The sequence below is a fragment of the Cornus florida genome, unplaced genomic scaffold, assembly GCF_030987335.1.
Source record: "Cornus florida cultivar Cherokee Brave unplaced genomic scaffold, ASM3098733v1 CherokeeBrave_3.0.0_Hap2_Chr06, whole genome shotgun sequence".
In the NCBI taxonomy this organism is placed as follows: domain Eukaryota; kingdom Viridiplantae; phylum Streptophyta; class Magnoliopsida; order Cornales; family Cornaceae; genus Cornus; species Cornus florida.
The window spans coordinates 60,256,381-60,282,076 of record NW_026775576.1 but is presented as its reverse complement, the minus strand read 5'-3'; the positions used below and the strand labels follow the sequence as shown (position 1 = coordinate 60,282,076).

At 37.8% G+C, this 25,696-nt stretch overlaps 2 protein-coding genes across 2 annotated transcripts in view; one reads left to right on the top strand and one right to left on the bottom strand.

The window, feature by feature from the left end:
• LOC132311643 (phosphoglycolate phosphatase 1A, chloroplastic-like) overlaps positions 1-5,577 on the top strand; it is a 45,566-nt gene extending 39,989 nt beyond the window's left edge. The window contains exons 10-11 of the mRNA XM_059809650.1: positions 5,001-5,104; positions 5,223-5,577. Coding sequence (XP_059665633.1) covers positions 5,001-5,104; positions 5,223-5,329 — 211 coding nt within the window. The 3' untranslated portion in view covers positions 5,330-5,577. The remainder of the gene's footprint in view (positions 1-5,000; positions 5,105-5,222) is intronic.
• A 787-nt stretch (positions 5,578-6,364) lies between these two features.
• Positions 6,365-10,514, bottom strand: LOC132311642 (AP2-like ethylene-responsive transcription factor BBM2). Its single transcript, XM_059809649.1, has 8 exons — positions 10,271-10,514; positions 9,448-10,117; positions 8,760-8,842; positions 8,292-8,380; positions 8,110-8,183; positions 7,936-7,986; positions 7,300-7,376; positions 6,365-7,173 (listed from the first exon to the last, which is right to left on the bottom strand). The coding sequence occupies exons 1-8, from the start codon at positions 10,512-10,514 to the stop codon at positions 6,365-6,367; spliced, it is 2,097 nt and encodes a 698-aa protein (XP_059665632.1).
• Between the last annotated feature and the right edge of the window lie 15,182 nt (positions 10,515-25,696).

The following is a 25,696-nucleotide window of genomic DNA, read 5'->3' as shown; positions in this document are numbered from 1 at the left end:
TAGGAGTATGCATCCTCAAGAGTTGGGATGAAGATAAGCCCAATAAATGAACACAAGCATAGTCAAACTCGCCGTTCAACCCGGCAAGAAACTGAAACACTTGATTCTTCTCCACAATCCCTGCATATAAAACTGTATCATCTGGATCCTTCCAAGAGTGGAAGGAATAATATGACATCTCCTCCCAAATAGCACAAAGCTTGGCGATGTAACCTGAAACTGTCAAGTCACCCTGAGAAATCCTGAAAATTCGTGCATTATTCTGCCTCTGAGAATAAGTGCGTTGAACTGAATCCCAAATCTGCTTAGCAGTCTTCATAAACATATAGCCAATAACTATGTTTGGTTGCATCGAATTGACTAGCCAAGACATAACCATAGCGTTATCTGCAAACCACTGTGGATATGCCTTCTCTGACTCAACTAGTTCTTTCTCAGAACCAGTAATATAGCCAATCTTGCCTTTGTCACTAATGAACATCTTGACAGACTGTGCCCAAATCAAATAGTTGGAACCATCCAACTTCACCTTGGTGATTTGAAGTCTTGGATTTTCTGATGAGTTAGTGGAAAAAATGGCACCACCATCAACAGAACTCGAGCCAAGATAATTAACAGTTGAGGACCCTGAATCTGCCATAATCTGTCACACGACAATAAAAAAACTCCAGAAATACCACAAATTCTGTTAATAAATCAAAGGGTCTCCTCAGACTATAAACAATAACAATGTCTCCTCAGATCATTCCAAAAAAATCCAAATACATACCTTTTTTAAGGAGTGCTGCCCGCTTACATATAGCCAGACAACCTCCTTCTTAATATCCGGAACCTCTTTGTAGACTAATTTTTTTTTTTTTACCCAAGCCCTTCTAGGTGTTAGGGACTAACTATCCCAATTTACCTAACCTTAGAAGAGTAAAAAAGAAATTGTAAAACTTAAAAATACTTGTTTTCGATCACAAAACAGCAACACAGAAAAACATGTGTAGGTAACATCACACGATGTCACAAACAGCCTAAGGTGGCTGTCGCACAAGTAGCAAGGCTGCTGAAAGGTGTGGAAATGTGTTGGCTCTGATACCAATTAGAAATATAAAAAGAAGAAAAATGAGAGAATTATGTAAAGGCTCGAATGAGATGAATTATTCATTCAAAGCTTTAGTATTTATATATAAAAGAACACATGCTCATATTACAAGAAAAGAAACTAAATCAAATCTAAATCAAATTACAACATATTCTAAAGCATATTCTATAGTATAGTCAAATTTCTACTATTATGGTAATTCCATAAATCGTGGTATCATATATGCTAACAAGTCAACAACTCAACTTGTCTCTGCAAAAACTCTTATCTCACCTTCATGTTGCTTGGGTAAGGGTTCAGCCAGAACCTGCATCCTACGATTTTCTCCTCTCGATTGTTGTTCGAAACTAAAGCTCTGATACCAAACTGATACCGCCTTACCAAGAGAATACGAATCGTCTTCACAACAATATTAAAACGAAATAAAAGAATAATGCTAGAGAAAGGAGAATTGCAAAGTTGCAAAGCAAACTTTATTTGCTGTAAAAATAATAATCTATTCCCTAATCTGTAAACCCTAGCAATTACAAGGCTTTATATAAACCTAAGACGAGCTAATTTCCAAATATAAAATAAAATTAAAATAGGAAAGCTGCTGAAAATCTGAAAACTACTCAAAAAGGAAAGCTGTTGAAAATCTGAAAACTATCTTTCAAAACATGGAAAGTTTCTGAAAAACACAAATTCCACTTGTAGAAATTTGAAATTCTGCCTGCATCATTAACCAACCATGTCAATTATATAAGATGTGGTGTCTTGTCATCCAAGTTAAGAAGTATCTGCCCTTCTTGTGCAAGATTAAAAAAATTGTCTTGAGTCAATGCATGTTTTCACCGGATGACTTATGATGCGGAGGTACTTATGGTAGTTTAAGTTGTCAACACAACCAACTTTTCGGGTCGCTTCTCTTCAGGTAGTAGCTTGACCACCTCTTTCTTCAGGTCTTCAACTATACCATGAACATCTTCCCCATCAAAAAGTATTCATTTCCATTCTGTTGCATCATGCATGGGTTTATGATAACCACCTCTTGAGTATGGTTATCTTCATTCATTCCTTTTGTGTCTCTTAACATTTATTGTTAAAAGGCTTGTTAGAGCCTGGGATTCCATGAAGTGGTCTATTTGCAACTTGTCATCCATATTCTCACCTTCATCAGAGATGGAAGAAACTCTAGCACCATGACTTGCTATCTCAAGCTCCATGCCACGGGCTTGGGTAGCAAGTTCTTCAAATGTGCGAGGCTTGATTCCTTGCAGAAAGTAAAGAAGTCTATAGTGCATACCTTGCATGCACATTCATAAAGATGATCTTTGCAAGCAAGGCTCAGAGCTCGCTGATGGTTTATATAGCCAACCACAAACTCATTCTTTATTTATTGTGTTAGTGAGATCCAATATGCTGACCATTCTACAAGTACAAGCATTGTGGAACTCTCATTTTATCTGTCCCAAATTGTTGATAAATCCAAATTTCAAGTTTATATATTGGTCAAATTCGTTCTTCTTCTTTCCTTGGAGGGGGGAGTACCATCTAGGGCAAAAAAATTATTCTAAGTTTAAGTGAATGAACAAACTGTTTCATTTAGAATCCTCTTATATCTTAGCATTGTTGTAAGTATTTGCAAAGTGGGAATTTGCTGCTTGGGATTTCCTTTTCCATCAAACTACTGGAACTTAAAGGGTTGGTAACTGACTCACACTCTTAACATATTAATCATCTAGGTGTAAAGATTTTATTATATACAAGTACTTTGAAGGATGCCACCTTACTCTATTCTTATGCTACACATTAGCATGTTCCAAAGTTGTTGGATAGATCGCTTTGCATTGTTGTTTAGCCAACCACCTTGATGTTAGTTGGACATATAAGGTCTGTTAAACTAGGGACTTTTGGCGGGAAACCAAAAGGATGCATATGACCTTGGTATTACTCTCTAGTCTAGTGTCTTATGATTCCAACTTCCTTTTCAGCGAGAAGTTTGCAAGTTTTGATTTCTAGCGGTGGTCTCGAGCCTTTCAGCTACACGAGCTACTCGGCTGCTCCTCGATGAGGTAATATTGATCATCGTGATTGGCATGACCGTTGATATGAGATGGTTTATAATTTTGGGGGGCACCCATTTGGTGATATAGGAAATGGCCTCGAGTGTGAAGCCATGTTAGAGTTGGTGTCTAAGGCGGAGTAAGATGAGTGTGGAGGTACACTTTTTGGAGTGGATTTGTCGAGAGGCGTCCCTTTGTAGCTTGCGCTGTTGCTTTTCCTTGCCCCCAAGAAGCACAATGATAAATTTTTGCACTTCTGCATGCGTGGACATAGCATAATTGACATTTATCGCATCTTGTCCGTTTACATGAGGAGTGGCCACCTTAGCATTATTTCAGATTGTTGGACGTAGAGTTACTACTGCCACTCAAAGGGATAGCAGCATTCATACCATTCCTCATGGAGGTACTGCTGATATCACGCAGGCGCTAGTGTTCTTGCTTGCCTGAGTAGGTTTAAACCTTCTTGAATGCCATTGATTTCAAAAGAAGGGAGTCTTGAGAATTTGGCATTGGAAAAAGAGATGAGATGCATGGGTCCCACTTGGTCTAATAAATTGTCTGCACCCGTAGAGAGTCGCAGCCAAACGCTCAGGCCGCAACTTACGAATTATATGTTTAAACCCTAAACACAGACCCCTCTCGTTGAAAGGTCCTGGAAGCTTCACTCTATTAGGAAGCAAATTGGCTCATTTTATTAGTTTAATGAAAATTTGTACAATGTTACCAAAAAAAAAAAAAAAAGGTACAATGCTCTGTGCTGTATTCTTTACACACAATATATTCAGCTGGCTCAATTTTTGTTGCAAGTCTTATTTGATGGCTACAAGAGCTTGATCATGAGTCAGAATGCTAAGAACTTTTTTTCAGTCTTCGAAGTTAGGGATTGATCAGAAAATATTTTCCATTGAGACTTGGGAGTCAAAGGAAAACACTCTACAAAGATGTGCTTAGAGACTTTAAAAGCACTATACCAAGATGTGATGGAGATTCAATTTTTAATCTTGCAACCATTAGAAGAATGGCATGGTTTTGATGCACTTCTTGTTCTTCTTCTTCCAACAACATAGATTGAGTTGTCGAAAGTATGCAAGTCTTGGTACAGAGAATTTCAGCGGTATCTTGGTCTTTGTTCTTTTATGTCCTTGTGTTCATTGAACCGTTTTGTATTTTTAGGCCTAGTGATGGAGTATTTTTTTATTGAAAACCACTAATAAGTGTTTAGATTTTGACCCCTAAAACTCAGATGAATTTGTCTCCATTTATATGGAATAATCTTGAATTTAAATTGATTTGTCGAACTTTCTCATAAAGGCTTTTAGCCTTGAGATTCTGACATGTTTCTGCGGTAAGACCCGCAGCATGCAATGAAAGCTGATTGTTGACTGACTTGATCAGGTTGAGTTTTGACCAATCAAATGGTGGTCAGATCATCTCAAAATTTCCATGTCTACACCCATATAGTTGAATTTTTTAAATCCTAAACAAGCTTGATTACTCGTTATGTCAAATATTTTAGTACCGACAAATGTTGGGAAGCTGCCCTCTTGAGAAAAGTCCAAACTCCAAAAGCATGAATGGCATGACATGACTTTAGAATTGGTTTGCATTCCATATGGGTAAAATTTGTGTTAGTTTGCCAATAGCTGGCGCCTGATCTTGAGAGGTTCCATCAGTTGGGTCGTCTTGAGCCAACTGACTATGCCACATCATGGCCTCAGCAGCTGACGCTGCTCCTGTGGCATGTGATTGGCAGTTACAGCTGCAACTTATTGAAAAAGAATTCCTTGGAAATTAGCAAATTCTTTTTTTGTTTTTTGGGATTTGATATCTCATCTTAGTTATTTGGATTTAATCATCCACAGATTCGGCATTCTCAAGTCACAGATATGCATGGTAGGGGATAGATTGGATACTGATATCCTTTTTGGACAAAATGGCGGTTGCAGAACCCTTCTTGTTCTCTCAGGTGACGACTTTGCCTTTTATATATATATATATATATATATATATATATATATATATATATTTTCATCAATTTCATATTATACATTATCTTATAGTGGTTTCACGTTTCCCTCTTATAGGTGTGACTTCATTGTCAATGCTTCAAAACCCCAGCAACTCCATACAACCGGATTTCTACACCAACAAGATTTCAGATTTTCTCTCGCTCAAAGCTGCTACTGTGTAAGCATGTAGCTTTGTGATATCTTCTGTGTCAGGTTTGGATGTTCAAGCAGATGTTCATGCAGTATTCTTTCGGTTACATGTAAAGACAGAAAATTAGGAATTCTCAGAAAGCGTTATCATTGTATATTTATCTACAGTTGAAAATTTGAAATACAGAATCTATCATCTGCAGACTGTTGTTCCTACTGATACTGTGAGATGACAGAGATAATGAAATATGAAATTATTCAATGATATGAAATTTGAATAGATTGCTGTCTTCAAACTTTGTTAGGGAGGCTTTGTACCTATTTTCAAGCATATCAAAACAAATCTGAATTCAAGCTTTATGTCCCAACTATATGAGAGGCTGTCTACAAATGCTTTACAGTCCATTAAGTTCTATCAAGGGCAGCGTCTTCTTCATGTTCATGAACTGTTTCATCAAGAAAAAAATGAAAAATTATACATCTATGAAAGGGTCCTTTCCCCTAGACCTTCATTGTGTGTGTGTGTGTGTGTGTGTTTTTTTTTCCCCCTATTTGAAGAACCGATGTCAAATACCCCCCAGAGGCTTGAACCTGAGGCCTGATACTTCATGAGGCACCCGACCCCAGTTCTTATCCGCTAGGCGAACCCCGTGGGGTTGAAGTACCTGCTTCCTCGTGATCACAGTTTGCTTCAATAGTTAATGACTTATTCCACAGTAATAGTATGCATTATGGCTGGGAAATTCATTGATGCACTTGAGACATATACAAAAAAGAGACAATCCCATCCTTTGTATCATCACTATGTTATTCAAAACTACAAAGCCTGGTGTATTACTACTATCCGAATGATCTCTTAAAACCGAAGTTCCCAAAATTCATAGCAACTGAGACAGTAACCTCTCTCACTGCTATTGCTGAACTTCAGTCAGATCCTAATTTCTTCCATAGTTCCATTAGCAATAAATATAGAAAAAGGAAGAAACCGAAACGAAAAACCAAAATATGAAGTTCCGACTTGTGTATACATTCTTTTTCCTTCCCATTATCGATCCTTCTCCCCGTCCTTATGAGTCATTCCACACTGTGAATGTTGGGGCCCCATGGCAAACGGCCATGCTGTTAGTCCTCGGAGATATAGTTGGAATCGCGGTAGGCACCCAGTTGTTACAAGTTGAGCCCTGATCATACAAACTTGTCGAGTGATCATAACGATCCATCAATCCGAAATTGTTTTCTTGTACCTCATTTTCTCCGAAACCCTGATTCTGGTTACTTTCATGGGCAACAACAGCACTAATTGGCATCACGAAGCTACCATGATTAGCATACTCAACTCCTTGGAAGTTGCCATTGCCATCACCACTGCCACATCCACTGCCGTAGAAGACAGAGTTTGAGCCGGAGCTGTGTTCCATCGACGACGAGTCCAAGCTCATGAGGTTGTGATGGAAGAAGTTGTGAGTATTCCCCAACTGAAGTTGATAGTGATCTTGAAAGCTGTGGGTGGTATTAGTATCTTGCTCTTGCTTACACCACACCCTCTGTTGTTGGCCATATGGCGCGTAGTGCACGCCATAGGGCTGAGCTTGTTGGAATGCTATGCTGGGGAAGCCGTGGGGCGCGCTGTAGTTGCTGATTCCATTGCTCAGATGGGAACTCGTGTTGTCCTCGACGTGTCTGGTCATCGCGTCCGCTGTCATTTCAGCCTGCTCGGCATCCTTCAGACGCTTGGCAGCGCCACCAATTGGTAAAGTACTGCTCTCAAGTATGCTCTTGACATCATATCTGTTGATTTCAAAGTTTGTCACCGCGTTAAGACCACGGAACTTTATGGCAGCAATGTCATAGGCCTCTGCTGCCTCCTCCTGTGTGGCTAATAGAAAGAAAATGAAGGAAAAAGGTTAGAAACATTTATTTACACCATGCACTTCATATGACAATGTCAAATGAATACAATTTTCCTTTGTCACAAATATTAAGCATTCATTGATGCACTTACTGAAAGTTCCTAAATAGAGATCCTTGTTTCCGGCAACTCTGCCAATCCTTGCTTGCCATCTTCCATGCTGGTGGTGTCTGTAAATCGATCCACATAACAAAACTACGTGAGAATTTGATAAAGAAAAATGTCACAAAATCTTGAATTACTTTAAGAATTCAATACAGTTGTTAGTAGAATGCAAGAAATCAAACATCAATTTAATGAGGGTTCGAGTTCTATTTCAATTTTTTAACTAGTAGTAGTACATTTTAATTTATCCTTCTAGCCCTAGGATATATATAGACATATAATATACAAAGTGTTTGTCAGCAGGATTAGCCTGTCCTGCACATCAAGTTGGATAGCGATTACCGCCAAAAAAGTAACCAAAAACAAGAAGAAGAAGTGAGTACTAGATTTGGGATTTTGTATCCCAAGTGAGATAAAAACTGAGAGGCCAATCTACGAAGACAAATCTTCTCCTAAACCCTACTAAGGTCTACATTGCCCTGTTTATCACTCTGAATTATTACAAACCACTAATATTTAACACGATCCAACCAGACTTTTTCTTTGAACAAATCAATGGCAGCTCTCTAACTAAGAAAAATACATTAGAATGCTGATAGAAGTGCATTCTGGTGCAGTTTTTACCTCGTCACTCCACGATAAATGGATGCACCCCGAGAAAATCCACTACTCTTCCTGCACCAAGAAAAACAACGGAATTATAATATCGTCCTTTTTAATAATTCATCTTCTTTTTTCTGCATCAGACGATTAATTAATTTAGTTGGATCGTCTTAATAGAAGCACATTTCATTCTACCTTCGAAGAGATGCAACATACTCCTGTCTGGTCATGTTCTTCATTTCTTCTACCTCTTTCTCGTAATTACTAATCTGCCAATCCAAAAAAAGAAAAAAAAAGAAGTTAAATTGATTGAAAAGTATTTTAAGGTTTCTAAATATTATATAATGTGGACATAAAAGAAAATACAGTAGACTCACAGGAAAATTTGTAGTGGTAGCGGTTCCCCAATACTTCAATGCTGCTAAATCATAAGCTCTAGCTGCCTTTTCTTCTTTATCATATCCTCCTATATATATATATACACACACACACACAATATAAGAAAAAAAAATATATAGATGAGATATATATACCAAGAATACAATGATCTAGAAAAGTTTTAAATTCAAATATAAAAATAACATTTCCAGGAAAAGAGAGAGAAAAGGAGAAGAAAAGAAAAGGTAAAGAGGCATAAACAAAAGAAACCTTTATGACTTACCCAAATAAACTGCAAGGAGGTTGAACAAGCCCATACCAAATCATAAACCAAGGGGTTAAAAAAAAAAAAAACACCCAAGTTAATTAATATACAAAACATATTATTTGATTCATTCATAAAAATTAAAAATAAATAAAGAAATTGGATTGTTGAAATGTAATTGCATGCAGATGCTAGAACACACCTTGCCTTCCTTTCCGAGTTTGCCCTTCTCTTCTGCAGCTGTTATCCCATAGATGAGCCTCATATCTCCCGGTCCATCTATGCCTATACAAATTAAACCACCATAAGAACTAAACACACACACACACACACACACATTCATACTCCAAAATGAAAAATATAATATATATATATATATATTGAAATCTCAGAACTCCCCAAGCCAGGCCCTTTGGACCCACCCCTGGTTACAAACTGGGGATGCAGCGGCCGGCCCAAAGGCATGCACCAAGTCAATCAGGGATATAATGGGGGTATTGGGGTTCGAACCTAGGACATGTATGATCTCCGGCCCTTACCTTGCCACCATCACCAAACCCCTGGGGGCATGTACAAATACACACAAGAAAAGAAAAAGAAAAAAACAAAAAAACAAAATAAAAGAGGAAAAAAAAAAAAGGGTTGACGTATAAATACACACAAGGGAAAAAAAGGGGGGGAAGAAGAAAGAAGAAGAAATTAATGAGAGAGTATTTGAATAATAAACATGCAAAAAGAGGAGGGAGAGAGAGTACATTCATACATCAAAATGAAAAATGCAAAATTACACACACACACACAAAAGAGAGAGAAGAAAACAAGTAGATATTTGAATAATAAACATGCAAAATGAGAGAGAGAGAGTTTCAATATCGAAATTGATCAGGTACCTTGTTACACCACGGTAAATGGAAGTCCTTTGTCCAAATGTATCAATAGATTTGCGAGGCACAGCCTCTATAGCACCTGTTTGTCCATCAAGAGCTGCAGCCACCTTCTCCTCTTTATTATCCAATGAAGAAGAACTCTCTCCTCCTCTTCCACCACCACCACCATTACTTGCCGTCAAAAGCGGCAAAGTAGAGCTCGACCGTGAGCCAGTGCTCATCGACAACGACAACCCACCGGCCGTTAGGGTTTCATTAGTCCCTCTTTCCACCCCACCATCCTTATTGCTTTCCGGTTGGTTCCTCAACCAGTTCTTGATCATAGAAATCCCAATGCCGCCACCACTGCCTCCACCGCCATGGTTGGTTGCCGCTGTCTCGGCCACCTCATGAGATGGAAGCTGCAATGAAGAGTTGGGATATGTGTAATTTAAAGCAGTAGTACTACTGCAGCCACCATTATAAGCTGAAGAACCACCAATATTAGAGTAATTGCACCCCACAAGTTTGTTTTGTTGTTGATGATCAGAACTATTATAAGATTGTCCACCAAGAAAGTTTTCAAGCTTTGGCTCTTGGTTTTGGAAGTTCTGATTGCATGAACTACCCATCATCATAGAAAGTTCCTGAGAGGTGGTCTTGTAGCTACTACTATCAGAGTTCATATTCCAATCTGAAAAAAAAAAAAAAAAAAAAAAAAAAGAAAGAAAGAAAGAAGGGAAAACAAATAATTAAGAATATAATAAGAAACTATATACATGGTTTTGTATATTAATTATATAGGATTATATATGCGTGTGTGTGATTGAGAATAGATGTGACAAACCTTGTGATTGGTTGTTCCTGTTGAATGAGTCTAGTATGCCAAAAGGGGCAGGAAGGTTTAGAGAAGGAAGTGTGGAGTGAGAAGTGAGATCAAAACACTCATCTGAGACATGGGTATCAGAGATTTCATCAGAGTTGAAACCAATTAGGGGAGAGGCTGAGGTTTGGAGTTGATCTTGAGGCTGGGATATTGGGAGTTCTTTAGGTGAGAGAGAGAAACCCAACCAGTTGTTCATGTAAGCCATTGAATGTGTGTGTGTGTGTGTGTGTGTGTGTGTGTGTGTGTGTGTGTGTGTGTGTATTTGTGGTGAATGGATTGTTGCACTAGTGTTTAGTACTCAAGAGGTTATGAGGATTTAGTACTTCATGCATGAAGTATAGAGGTAGGAACTAGGAGTTGAAAGGAGGAGGGAGAAGAGGAAAGGTCTAAAAAATGAAAAGAAATCATTTTTCCCAAAGCAAAATGAAGATTTATACGAAATCCCTCCCTCTCTCTCTCTCTCTCTCTCTCTCTCTCTTCTTAACTGGAGTGCTCTTCTAATTCAAGGGCAGGCATAACTCTGATCCCAAAACCCTCTATGATTTTAATGAGTAGCAAATAGTAGCTTGATGAGGGGTAGTATTGTCTTTTTGTCATGAAAGAGAGGTAATGTCTATCTACATGAGGTGGTTGTTCAAATGAATGTGTGTAGAATGTAGATCTTCCTCATTCTTCATCTAAAAAACCAAAAAGAAAAAGGTTAACTCTCTTGAAAAAAAAAAAAAAAAAAATTTAAAAAATAGTTCAATATTACCACTTAGTACAGACTTAAACATATACTATAATAAAAAGGTACACGAGTAGCAATGATATATTAATGTTGAGTTGCAGTACTAATTATGTATAATATATAGTTCAAAACATTTTTTTTTGTTTTCATCCAAAAATGGGCAAGCTGCAAGTTGAGCTGATCTTCTTCATTCATGCCCTTGGATGGTTAGCATGCAAGAGTCATAAATATAACTTTAGTCACTACCTATGACTATGAGCATGTGGTTATTAGTCTAATACATGTGCTTATCTATGAGCATGTGGTTTCTTAGACTTTAAACAAACATGGTCTCCAACTTTCAAAGATAGCCTCAATCTTACTTTACTTACTACTTTAATTGTTAGTTTGACTAAGCTCTTGTTGTTAATTATATAAGACTGTTCTCACTCTTTTTTTGCTGAACACCACCTGCATGTTGAAGATGATTTCTGACCAGGTTTGACAAAAAAAACCCACACGCACCTCCTCTCCACACCCATATTTTTCTCATGCCCAATTGGACATTAGTCATTTCAGTGTCAGAAATCTGTGCAGTCACACCCCTAACCGACCTGAATTGATTCTTGAGTAAATTGCACTTACTTTCACTAAGGTTTGTTAATATTTTACATTGACTATCTCTATATTTCTTAATCTCCCTTAACTCCCTCAATATTCTGATTTATATTACAGATTCTCCCTTATTAGGCACCTAACGGAGATAAACAGAATCTGTTAATGTCAGTAAAATATAAAATTAATAGAATATCAATTTTGTAGTTCTAATGCTTGAAATGGCAGCAAACATTTCATGGACAAAACGATAAAATAACACTGTGGAGAGAAATTTTCCCACCAATTGCGAGGCTAAGTAGGCCAAAAGCTAAAAGTCCAATTATAAAAGTTGGCCCAAAGGTGGTGTCTCATATACCGAACATGCCCTAAAATTAAGGACATTGAGGCCCACACGGCCCAAAATCATGTCTTGCCCAGCACGGAGATAGACCTTGCATGAAAGGGAAATAACCGAATATCAGGAAAATATTTGAATGGAGAGAATGAAAGTCTTAAAAGGACCCCATTAGGGTTTCTGTACGTAATATAAATATAGGCGAATGACCCAAATAAAAAGGACGGTTCATGACCTATGCATTCTACTCATTTTCTCTTGAAATTTTTCATTATCATTCATTTTTTATTGTTCATTCTTGAGTGTGAGTGCATCAAGATCCTTGGACCAGGCATAAGTGTTCAGTCCGAGATTTTGTGTACCTACAAACACATTACTATTATCAAGTTGACGATGGTCACTAATAGAGGAAGTAAGTGAGATTAATTATTTTTTTTGTTCACAAGAGTACAAATCAAGTCGATCGAGTCAACTACTCTAAGCACATTAATACAACATATTAGTAAGGATGGCAAAAATGACCATCCCGACGAGCCCCGCCCCGCCCCGTTTGGGATAGTTTTGGGGAATTGATTATGTAAATGGGGACAGGGATAGGGGCTGCTTTGAAAAACCCGACGAGTTTTGGGGCAATTTCGAGGGAGGGTTGCCCTTCCTCGCCCCGCCCTGAATATACTATAAATTTATTAAATTACCCTTACATACTATGATATATTACTAAAATAGGTTAAGTATATATATACACACAAGACTACAGGAGGAAACCCTAATCCTCATTTCGCTTCATATCTTAAGTTTTGTGAAAAAAAGAGAGCTGCGAGTAGGAATGGCAAAATCCCCACCCCGATAGGGCCCCGTCCCATTTAAGGCGATTTTGGGGAACCGGTTATGTAAATAGGGACGGAGATAGGGACTGCTTTGAAAACCCGACAGGTTTTAGGGCAGTTACGGAGGATGAAAAAATTAAATGGTGATGGGTAATGAGATTCCCATCCCATTGGCATCCCTACTGTAATATTTTCATTTTTCATCATTTTCCATTTTTTCGGAATTTTGTTGTTGCAAGGACATTTTCGTCTTTTACCATTTTGCGTACCGTGCACTGCATAGTGTGCTGGTTGTGTTCGAGAATTGTTTGGAGCATTTCATTAAGTCCAGGACTCTTTGAAATTTTATTTTTTTATTTTTCGGGCCGGACGGTTCCGTGTGGGACCCGTTAGCTGGACTGTTGCATACGAGAATTTTAATTGGGTCCATTTGCATCATAATCATTTTATTTTATGTGTTTTATATGGTTGTAATTTAATAGGTGTATGTATATATATGTGTGTGTGGTGTAAAATGAAAGTAAAAGAAAAAAGGAAAAATAAAAGAAAAGTGGTGAGACCCATCACTAGCTTTTTAGAGGCCATGAGACCTCACTTTGGTCTTATTCTTTTCCCCTTCCGGCATGTTCTTTTTCTCTCTCATTTTCTCTTCTTTTTCTTTTTTTTTTTTGCATCAAAACTTTAAGTTTTGATTTCTCCTTCATTACTTGGAATTTTTGGAAGCCGTTTGCGGCAATTCGAAGAGCACGGCGAGATCTTCACATCGATATAAGCAATTTCAGTTTTAGTGCACTTTAGGGATTCCGATTTTGAGACCCAATTTGGAGATTTTTTGCTTGATTTGAGGTAGGGGTCTCTAATCCACAAAATCTTGCACCTTTGTGAGTTAATTTTACTTAATTAGTGTCCTAGCATGCTAATTTGTGTTGATTTTACTCTAAAGTGATTTAATTGTGTATATGAAGTATATGATTTTGTGTGTAGTTGATGTTGTGCAAATTAACATGCTTAATTTGAATTGATTGCCTTGAAAATGATTTTATTATTGTAAATGAAATCTATGATTATGTATATTAATTAAATTGTATGAAAAGCATGCCTAAATGTAAATTTTCATGCCATGATGTTTGAGATCTTGCTAGAAATTACTATGTAGAAGCATGTTAAATTGTGAAGTGGAAATTCATTTATTTACATAGTAATGTCAAGGTATTTGACATGCATTCATAGCATTGGGCATGGAAAAAGGGCAAAATGATTTAAAGTGAATGAAAAAGGAATTTTTTGGGGACAAAGTTTTGATTAAAGTGATTTTTATGAAAACCCGGTCACCGCGAAGTCACCAAAGGGCCGTGGTGTTAATATAACTTAGAGGGAACTAAGGAAACACCCTAGCGTGGTTGAGCTATCTGGGTGTCAAATGACGTCGCGAAGGTACCAAGGGTTAGGGATAGTAGCTAATCTTTCTCTCGTGTCGCTGCGGAGTCACCAACGGACGGGTTATATTAACAGTTTGAAAAGTGATGGATTTGGATTTTGGAAATGGGGAGTGACATACATGGCATTGCATTCATGGACGGCATTGTTTGTTTTGAACTTGAAAAGTAATGTTGTATTCTTTCCCGGCATTGCATGACCCCACTTCCTATTATTCTATTCATTGTTTGGATTCACGGGGTCATAAGAGGTGTGTCTTAGGCACCACCTACTGAGTAATTTTGCTCACCCCTTATTATTAATATTTTTCAGGACACGGAAAGGAGGTGGCAAACGACCATCCACCACAAGTTTAGACGGGATTGGAGATTTATATTTTACTATTTTTGTTTTACAGCTTTAATATTTTGTAAATGTAAATTTTGAGTATTCTGTAAAACTTTAGTATAATTTGTATAATGTTGTAAATTATGAACTTTTGATTTCAACTGTATTTCATGAACTGTAAATTGATGTAATTAGATTATGTTCTTTGTAAAAGAGTATGGGACTAAGTAGTGGATTGGCACTTCTATATTTTTTTTATTGAAGGAATTGGAGGGAATGGACTCTTTTTATATGTATATAGTTATTTTGGGAATTGGTATATTGTTTGCATTATGTATTGGGACAAGATAGATTAGTTTATGGCCAAGTGAAGCCATTACAATTTTTTTATGCATTTCAACAGGTTGTGGGAGGGCCTTTTTTAGCAGAGGTCATACCGAACTTTTTTTAGAATTGGTATCATTTTTGGGTCGTGACAACTTTAGTATCAGAGTGATGGTTCGAATATCATTAGAACGACGATTAAAGGCCTACTTGGGATTGCATGGGGAAGTTGAATTGCATGATTATGTGCTACGTGTTTAAGTGTTTAAATGTTTGAGAAGCATGCCTACTTGTTTACTTGCTTACCTGTTTATTTGCTTACGTGATCACATGCTTATATGTTTACAGTTTTGAGGGCATGCCTAATTGCTAAATGCTTACGTGTTTAAATGCTAAAATTTGTGTTACATGGCCATGTACGAGGAATAATTAGACGATTTAACCATGTAAATGAAATGTAAAAGAAAAGGAAAGCATGTTAATCATTTATGAGGAGTATGGTGACGAGAAGTGGTAGGCACAGTGTGTGCAGTTCTAATTTAAATACTAATGTGATAAGTAATGATGTGTTTCGCGTAGTATTGTGGATTTCATTCATTTTGTATACAAGTGTATCTCTATCCTTATGTGGTTATACGGTTAAACATAGGGATGGTTGCTAGTATGGTGGGGTACTTGTCACGGTATTGAGGGTTGTGTAAGTTTTGACTTGAGTAGGCGAGGAGCTCGGTTGCTCCAGGGTTGTTTGGGTGCCAATTCTTGTCAAACTAATGGCGTGGGCTTCTAGCTCGTGGATTGAGCTATTTGGCATATAGTGATCCTGATCTTCTTAGTTGCATTTTGTGTGGTGCTTAGAATACGACCTCGAATGGGTTATTTCAAGGCACAATGACTGTGTTATGTGTGAGTTTCATGCTTTGGTGTGTGGGTTCTGGTGACTGTGGAGGTCAAGTGTGCGAGTGAGGGTTTCGGTATGACCATAGGAGGTTGGTGTTAGTGACTTGGGTCACGGTTTGGTACGAAGGTTCTTATCGAACCAGTCGTGGTGTGTGTGATAGAGATTGTTTAAGTCACGAATGTAGCCTAGGAGTTGTAGATGTGTATCTTTTGGTGTGGTCTAAGGAAGCGTGTTGGTTCTGACTGTCATGGGGACTTGTTAAACTCTATAGGTCTATGGTGATTTAGGACCAGTTGCGGGATGTAGATCATTTCATGGTTTTGTAGGAGTTTGTTCTAGAGGCTGGTTTGTCGAGGAGTGATTTTCATTTAGGATTGTTATGGGAGCGTGTTACGGGTAATTGACTTTCGGTGAGTCGGTTGCATGGCTCAGTCGATGAACGAGGTTTTGGGTTGGCACGACTGTCTAGAAGGTCTCGAGGTAAGGTATAGTGGTCAGTTTTAGCTGTGAAGTGCAGGGTTGCACTATAAGGCAGGTAGTATGGGTCATTGGAGTGCTTGGTTATTTATGGATGAAGTGATAGCCGGTGAGTATGGTGTTATCAAATAAATTATGTTTTAGAATTTGGAAGCTGTGGATTCGGGTTGTAATTTAATTGTGTCTGACGTATCAAGAGATAGTGCTTGTTGTTTGAGGATCCAAAAAGGTAGACTGATGATAAGAATGAGTGGAACGAGGTTGATCTTGTACGCTTAGTTGGTAGGCCATTTGATTTTTTTTTTTTGTCGAGGTCAATAGTGTTCTAAGGAACAGTGAAGAAGGGTGGTAGTGACGTTGAACCTGGAGTATAAGGTTTTCTCATTTAGGCACGTAGATCGCCTTAGAAGGAGTGGATTAAGTTGTCGTTTAAGCGTTAATGATTGATGGCATCATTGATGATATTGAGGTGACAGTTGGGTGTTGAGCATTCTGGGCTTTATGCTCATTTTTGTTTGAGGATTTATCGGCATGTTATTGTCGTATTAAGGTTCTTTTCTAGTAGTATGCAGTAATCATTATGGGAAGTATCGAGAGTAATGCTTGTTCTTTTGTTACAATGATATTGTCTTAAGGATATTCGAGGAAAAATCCTTTAATAGTGGTTTGACAGTCCGGTGGGATGATAGGATAGAACTTGGGTTGGAATGAGTGGCAGTATAGGTGTTATGGTGTTATAGTGTGATGCTTAGTGCTGATGAGCATAATGGTTTAAGGTATGATCCAAATGCGGTTTGGAAATTATGAGTTGTTTGTTGTGTGTTATCAAGTAGGTGATGGATGGCGTGCCAGTTGAGCGATTGTGGGCGGTGTAGTAATTAGAGTCAATGAGGACGATGTTGCCTGATAGGCACTATTTTCTTTTGACGAGTCAGTGGGTCATTGTGATTGAGTTCACGGGTCTTATGTGCACGGTGATCGAGGCAGTGTCGCCTTCAAAGGGTTGAGGTGGAACAAGTGATCATGTGTCGTTGTATTTCATATAGTTTCTCATTGGGAGATTATTGGGTAGGATGGGACGCGGTATCCAACATGCAGTGATGGTTTCTAGTGTTAGTACGTTGAGGGTGTTGGTACTTTTATTTGATTGGTTTCGGTTAACATAGTGTTGCAGAGAAGTATGTGCGAGGTTTGTGTGTTGATTGTGTAGGATGGTCCGTTAGTGGCGAGGTCGCTTAGATTGGTGTTTGCGATCTCGTATATGTTTCCAAGTTGGTTCTTCTCCTTGTGTATAAGGAGTTCAATTCATCTCAAGAGAGATTAGGTGTCTATGGTTGGACGAACGATGAGTAGCGTGTGACAGGTTGTCAGGTGCATTTAGGTATGAGTCGTCTGACTCTTGTGAGGGTGGGGTTTGTTACCCTTTCTGTTGTTTTAGTCCTGGCAAATACGTCGTTTGTCATGAGTCTTATTCTCCGTTTAGGAGTTATGCGCGTCCGTGGGTGGACGAACCTGTGTGTGGTTTGTTATGTTGTTAGAGTTCACCGGTAAGGTTTGGTTGTATAGGTCGACTCACTCCCACAGAGGGAGGTGGAGTCTTGAGTTTTGTAGTGCTTATTCTGAGAATGGTTTTGACTGGTGGAATAAGAGGCATAGGTTGCCAAATAGGGATTTTGTTTCCAGTGTATGATACTATCGGTGATGGCTAGAAAATGTGTTATGAACGGTAGTTTGAGGATGACTAGGAGATGTGATGTGAGTTGTGTATTGTGATGTTTCTGATTTTTCAGCATTTTCATTTTTCCAATGATTCGTGGAGACAAGGGTATTTCTGTCTTTTCGCATGTTGTGTTCGGGATTGTGGTTGGGTCCACTTGCATTGTGCATTTTAAATTATGTGGATTAAGTAGTATTTGCATGTGGTGCACTTTTGTGTGTGGTGTAAGAATTGAAGTAAAAGAAAAAAGGGAAAAAGAAAAGAAAATCTGGTGGGGCCCACCACTCACACTTAAAATGGTCTTGAGACCACACTTCTTGCTCCACACATTCTCTCTCTCCTGTAGCTTCTCTCCCTCTCTCATTTTCCTTTTCTTTTTCTTTCCACTTGAAATGCAATCTTTGAGCTTTAATTATTCTCTCAATTCTTGGCGGATTAAGGTGCCATTTGAGGCAAAACGAAGCCCACTACGAGCTCTACGCACTCATACCAACAATTTTAGTTTTGAGCCTTCCTTTGGAGTTCGAAATTGAGACCCATCTTTAGGGTTTTGGTGCAAACTTGAGGTAGGGACCCTTAATTCATGATGTTTTTGCTCTTTTGTGAATTTTATCTCCTTTGTGTGATAAACATGCTTAATTTGAGAGTTAATTGTTTCAATGTTGTGTAATTGATGTCTAGAGAAATTCATGGTTTTGATTATGATTTGTTCTATGTGAAAAGCATGTTGTGGTGATAGTTTTGTTATGTTTAATGTGTTGATGACTCAATTGATGATGTTGAATGTGATATATGCTTAGTTGTGAAGTAATTATGAAATGTAAAACTTCTACATGCTATAATATTGTAAGCTTGAGACACATATACATGTACATGCCATTGGGTTGCATGAAATGGGAGAAATCAGTTTTTGAAATGAAAACGGGAATTTTGGGAGAAGAGTTTTTGTGACATGGTTTTGATAAACCCGGTCGCTGCGGGGTTACTAACGGGTCGGAGGTTAATATAGCCTAGAGGGGACTAGGAAGTCGCACTAGCGTGGTTGAGCTGGCTGGGCCCTATAATGATGCCGCGGGGTTACTAAGGGTTAGGGACACTAGCCAATCCTCCTCTTGTGTCGCGGCGGGGTTACCAAAGGGCGGGCTGTATTAACAGTTGGAAAGTATGGTTTTGAGAAATAAAAATGGGGAGTGACATATCATTCATTGCATTGTTTACACTTGAAATTGACATTGAAGTTGTTTTAACCCTACATTGCATGATCCCCATTTCCCATTGGCCTATGCTTTGATTGGATTCACAAGGACACAAGATGTGTGTCTTAAGTGTCACCTACTGAGCATATAGCTCACCCTACTATATATTATTTTTTTTTCAGGTCTTAGAAAAGAACCGGCGGATGCCAATCCACCTCAAAATTGAAAGTTGCTAGAAGATGATTTTTGCTATCTTTTATTTAGCTATTTCATGTGTAATTATAGTTTTGGGAATGTAATTAGGTTTGTGAATGATCCTTGAGAAAATGTAATTAAGTATCACCCACTCAAAATCAGTTTAGTGTATTTTAGTGACGTGTGGTAAAACTATGTTAATAATGTGGTTGTTGTATTCCAATTTATTGTTGAAATGTATTAATTTTGCACGTAAGTGTTGTGACGTGGGTGGTTGAACGATCAAAAGTTGGTGTACAGAGGTTACATAGGACAGTGGAAAGTGGGAGTGAAGATTTTCAGGAACCGGTCGACATATAACCCAAACCGATCGACCGGTATCTTCACAATATATGTTTGAGATGTCCCAAACCAGTCGACGTATGGCATCCCACATGTCGACCGGTATCCTGATCCCAAACCAATCGACCGGTATCCCAAACCAGTCGACTGGTATCTTGGCAGTGGGTTTTCCCACTGTTCATAACCCAAACTAGTCGACGTATAAGGTGTATACGTCGACCGGTTCTGCCTTTTCATGTAATTGCCAATCTAAGTTCTTAAATAACACTTGGCACCCAATTGATGTTGCAAGTAATTATATTATGACAGAATAAAATAGGATAATTATATTTCAACCACCCAAAAGACTATATTACCCCAAACCTTATTTTATTTATTATGTGGTACAAGTAAAGAACTGTTTTACCCTTGAGTCTCAATTTATGGATTTATGGCAAATTACCATCTTGCCCATTTTGGAACTCAACATTTTAATTTTGACGTGAAATAACCGTTTTACCCTTGGATGATTTTGGGTCAGGTAAGGACCCGTTTAATGATCCGGATCCATGAGGATTTGGGTCGTTACATGTATCCAGATGCTTTTATTGATGTCTGAATTGAACAGTGCCTTGAGGACAAGTGTTGGTATTGTTTGAGTGCTAAGCAGCTAGAGAGAAAGAATGTGTGATTTCATTGAGGAATAATAGGAGTGATTGACTTTAGTTTTGAGATTTCAGGCATGAGATGGGTGTATTGTGTGTTCTGAAGAGGTAAGAATTGAATCGAATGATATTGTGAAGTCGATTATCTGGTGTGGGTGTTATGAGGAAATTAGAGATCTTTTATACAGGTTGATGGTTGTGACGTTTAGTGCTGTATTGCTTTTAACTTGTTATGATTGTGTGATTAAGGCATGATTGAGATTGTTAGAGCTGGTATGTGATTACTTAGTTGTTGAGGTTACGTATAACAATGGATGGATAGTGAGTAGATCTCATTGTTGTTTTGTGGACTGTGTAAGATTGTATTTGAGGTGTGGACCTGAGGACAAGAATATGCCAGTTGTAAAGTTTCCAGTAATGATTGATATCCCTAAAGACAATCCATCAATATTGCAGCAAATGAATCTAAAACACGCCTGAAGCGTGGTAGACCTATATATTGGTGTAAAAGATATTATTCCCGAAGAGGAAGGCATAAGAAAAATTGCATAAAGAAGTTGACGTTCCTATATAGGCCAATCTTATAAAGAGAGCAACGGAATGAAAAGGTACATAAAGAAATTGGCACTCCTGAAAATGCCACTCTCAGTACTAAAACAACAAAATGATTGATCAATCTAGATTTTCTAAACAAATAGCTCCTAATGGGGCTAGGCCCTTCATGAGGCCTAGGTACTTAAACATGATGAACTAATGGCTATTAATGAGACACATGCCCTTGAAAAGGCATATGTGGGTGCGAATTTTTACACTCGAACACTTAAAGAAATAAATTGAAAAGAAGTATGTAGAATATTGATGAGATAATAAGCAATTTATGAAGAGAAGAACAATGATGGGAATTCGATAATCTTTCATTCTCATTCAGGCTCTATTTATAAACTTTTTTTAGAGATTTACATGGAGCCGTTTCTTGACTTTTATTCCCAGACGTGGGTATTTATACCTATTGATCGTGTGCCTATCATTATGGCAAGCGTTATGGACTTATGGACCCTTCGAGATTGGGCTACCCATCTGGCTTTTATGTCAAGTGGAGCTTCTTTTATGTAATTGGGCTGAATTGACATACGCATATGACTTCTATTGTTGGACCTCCGACTGATAGTGGGCCTCTAGATTTTTTTAGTTTAGTTGCGGGTTGCTCTTTTGCCGCCATGTGGTGTGTTAGAGTTGGTGCAACTTTTATATTTATATCCTTCAACATGTCCCTTCACATGTAACGTTCTTTTTGGTCCAACGTGTGTTTTTTCAATTTTTTAATTAGGGTGATGGTAAGGTTTGAATTTGAGATCTTTAGCTCTAATACCATGTTAACAACCATCTACTCGAAAAACTTAAGCTGTTAGAGAGGGTGCAACTTCTATATATTTAAATCCTTTAACGGCTAGGACTTCTCGAACCCTCTTTTGAAGACGTACCTCAAATTCCGTTGTTGATTGATTTAATGCAACTTCACCTTTTCTGCATTAAAAAAAAAAAAAAAAAACTTGACACGTGTGGTGACCCTGTGGACAGGTGTGTCGTGGACGGGTGCGAGACACTGACAGGTTACCACATTGGTGAGTTACGGATACACAATCCCACATTTGCCCCTGATTTCTTTTATGAATTTGATTCATATAAGGAATTATAACTGCTTTCGGGAAGTGGAGAAGTTTTTGCGGCTATTACTGCCTATCATTACCATTTGTGCTGCTAATTTCGGGGTCTCGTGCTAGCCTTTTCGTTATCCGCCTCTCTTCATTTATATATTGAGTTCTCGTCATTTGGGCGTCTGCATCTGTGATCCTGTTCTCGAGTTTCAGCGAGAGTTCGATTGCTGCTACAACATCTCCATTCATCTGTTGAGGTTAGTCTTTCTTTTTGTTCCCCCTTTCTTACATTATAAGTCAAGAAAGTAGCGAGCGAACTCATAGTGTTCGTATGTCTGATTCTGAGTCGGGGACTGTAACGGCAAGTCTGAGTGATTATGCCGAGGGTCCTATAATCCCCCCTATGGATATTATAGAAAGGAAATCTTTTTCAATTACTCAATTGAGAAAGAAAAATCGCGTTCATTCTGACGTTACCTTTAAGGAGTATGATCATGACTTGAATTTCAGTATAGGCGAGGGTTTGGAGGAAGCGAGATTCTCTTTTCGGCTTTACATTTTCCTGCCTTTCGATTTCCCCTTAATCCCTTCTACCTTCGAGTCCTGTCGGTGTTGAATTTGGCTCCCTTTTAAGTTAACCCTATTTTTTTTGCATTCTCTCCTGTTTTCTTGCTTTGAACAAGGTTTGAGATTTGACCTTGAATCTTGCCGATCTTCTTTTTTGTTATACTCTTGATAGAACGAAGGGTGGAGAGGCTAGATTCCACTTCCATTCTAAACCGGGTAGGGCTCTTTTCTTTCACCTTAACACTTCTGACAAGGAGTGGAAAGATAAGATTGTTAAAGTCGGAGAGGCGTGGCGATCTTCGTCAACTCGAGATTTATTCGTTCGATCGAGCTTTCATGCCCCATCCATTCCTGCATTTGGTGATTCGGGCGAGTCTTCTTACTTCGTCTACATCGTAAAGCATTTTTGTTACATTTATGACTTCTTGGGTCATGCAACTGACTTTTTCTCTTCAAAATTCGGAGGGCCCTTTTTAGCAGAGGTCATGCCGATTTTTTTTTAGAATTGGTATCATTTTTGGGTCGTGACACCTACAATTAGTGACAAACTTGTTTTCATAAATAAATGAATAGTTATTTAAAGAGCGCATATATGAGCTAAAACACATGCATATCAAATGTATGGTGTGGGGGAAAAAATCTCCCCTTCCAATTAAGACAAGACACATCAGTATATAAGGGAACCACCACAAATACTTAGACTATTCAACCTTCAAATTGGGCCTCTACAAGAAGCTTGGGCCGGGTTAACTAAGTATAACGGGCTGAACTCATTAAGAAGGCCCGAGATGATGAGACTCCGAGCCCAATTTCGAATATATTACTAAAACCATTTTAGTAACAGTCCTATTAGAAGAAGGATTTTTATTTATAGAAACCAAATAATGTAAATCCTTATTATAAGGATAGTATGATATGATTCAAAATCTTAAGGGATAAGCAATACGAGTTCTAAAGGAATTGATTAGGGTTTTTCCTATATAAAAAGGGCTTAGGACCGTTAATGGAGGACAGACAAAAAAACGGGCAAAGCCCCCAAATAGAGATCCAATTCTCATGATCAGAACTACGTTCCGACTCAATTCCCACACTCCATGAAGCGGAATACGTAGGTCATCTAGGTAATCCTAGGTTCGGTCATATCATCAAAATACCCCCTCATCTCTATACAATATCTCTAGTTCGTTATTTTTTTTTCTATTATTATTTTGGGTATAGTAATTGTAGAGATTTTGTTAAATTGTCAAAGTCGAACGAATTTTTGTACCTACATATGGGCATCCACTCTATGATCCCTACGAATACATACGTTTATATGTGTTTCGACTCAACTCTTTAATTGAAGAATTAAAGAAATACTCCGTACTTCATTACTCATGTTGCATTAATAACACAATATCATTAACGAATTAATTAAATACTTACATATAGTTATAAGATTTACTAAAATAAGACATATTTATTTATTTTTCCCATTCGATCCATCCATGTCATTATTGGACGTTTACCCTATAGTCCTAATCATCAAGCTGCACCCCCGCTGCAGTCGGGCTCTCTCCCCCCCCATAAAAACTCTCTCTACTGTACACATAACAATAATTCATGCCTCACTGACAACTTTAATTTTCTTTATTTTTTCATATTTTTTTCACTATAGGCAAAGTGAAAATCCTTCATAGTATATGTCAAAAAAAAGAAGTGGAAAAAGATGGGGAGATGGGTTTGCTCCCTGTACCCCCATGTGAGGACACTGACCCTAGTCTCCCGGGTGTTGGGTATTTTTCATAATTCTCAATATATACACACATATACACGCACTTAATTATATGAGGACAAATTGGTAGAAAATATATATTTCTAAGGGATTCAAATGCAATTCACAGTTATATCCTCTTCCAAAAGCTTTTGTCAACTGTCTCTCTCTCCTCTCCCTTAACTTCAGTTTGGTTTTTTCTTATTTATTTAATCTCTACATATTTATATATGTATATAAATCAACAATAATCCTCTCTAATATTTTTTCTCTTTTAAAGCATTCTAATCGTTTATTAAACAACACTATTGAATTTATCTTTAAAAAAATCAAAACAAATTTTAATATACTTGTAAAGGGGTAGATCTTAAATTGTAAGTGGTTTTGTCAACAAGATCTTATAATTCTAAGTCTCTTTCCATCTGAATCATATTACTTTTTTTCTTTGCAACGTTTTTGTTACGGTCGAATGATCCTGTCTACTTGTTAGTAAAAGTAATTTTTGTAATGATTTGGACCCGAAGTTATCTTTTCGTGCGAGCATTTAGGGCGACATCAAATAAAAGACTGAACTTACTCATATATATTACTTTAGTAAAATTTAAACGCTTGTCATTCTATCCAAATCATGTTTTCAGTGAAACTCGAATTCTCAATCCTAAAAGGGAGAAAAGAGCTATTGTAGTATTTGAAACGGTGGTTATCTAAAAGAAGAAAAATTGTCATTCATGTGGCCTATACATTTCAAATACTCTCTCACATTATATTATATACATGCACGTGTATGTAACTATGTCTGTATGCATATATATATATATATATGTATGTATGTATGTATAAATTACTTCTTAGTAATTTAATTACCGTGGACTAGTTGCAGGGTGATGGACAAGGTGGTAACTTATGGGAATAGTTTAAGGAGAACTGTTACAGACAAAGGAAGAGAGAGAGAGAGAGAGAGAGAGAGAGATTGATATCTCGAAGTGTGCAAAACCTTGCTGTAAGTTTGACCGTCAAGAAAGGAATCAAAAGATGGTAAAACACATGGGCCATCAAAAACATAATTTCTATATATATATATATGTATATATGTTTGTAGTATATTAAATTAAAGCCTGCCCAGACTGTAAAAATAAATGCCTCTCGGTAATCCAATCATAATCATGCATGCCAAAGTAATTAATTTAGTTATATCCCTTTCTCTCTCTCACTTTCATGAGAGAGAAACTAGAGAGAGAGTTTGACCCTAGGAAGGAACCCTCTTCGAGGGTTCACAAACGACTAAAATTAACCATTTTTCAAATTTTACTGCTTGCACTTATTGTAAGCCCTGTGCATTCTGCGCATACATACCCTTTGGCCTTTAA

Bases quoted from the DNA above. Each gene is read 5' to 3' on its own strand.
- LOC132311642 (XM_059809649.1), bottom strand. From the start codon at position 10,514: ATGGCTTACATGAACAACTGGTTGGGTTTCTCTCTCTCACCTAAAGAA. The intron at 8,843-9,447 runs GTACCTGATCAA...TAATTTGTATAG, and splicing joins ATTTACCGTGGTGTAACAAG to GCATAGATGGACCGGGAGAT. The intron at 7,987-8,109 runs GTAGAATGAAAT...TTCTTGGTGCAG, and splicing joins TATGTTGCATCTCTTCGAAG to GAAGAGTAGTGGATTTTCTC.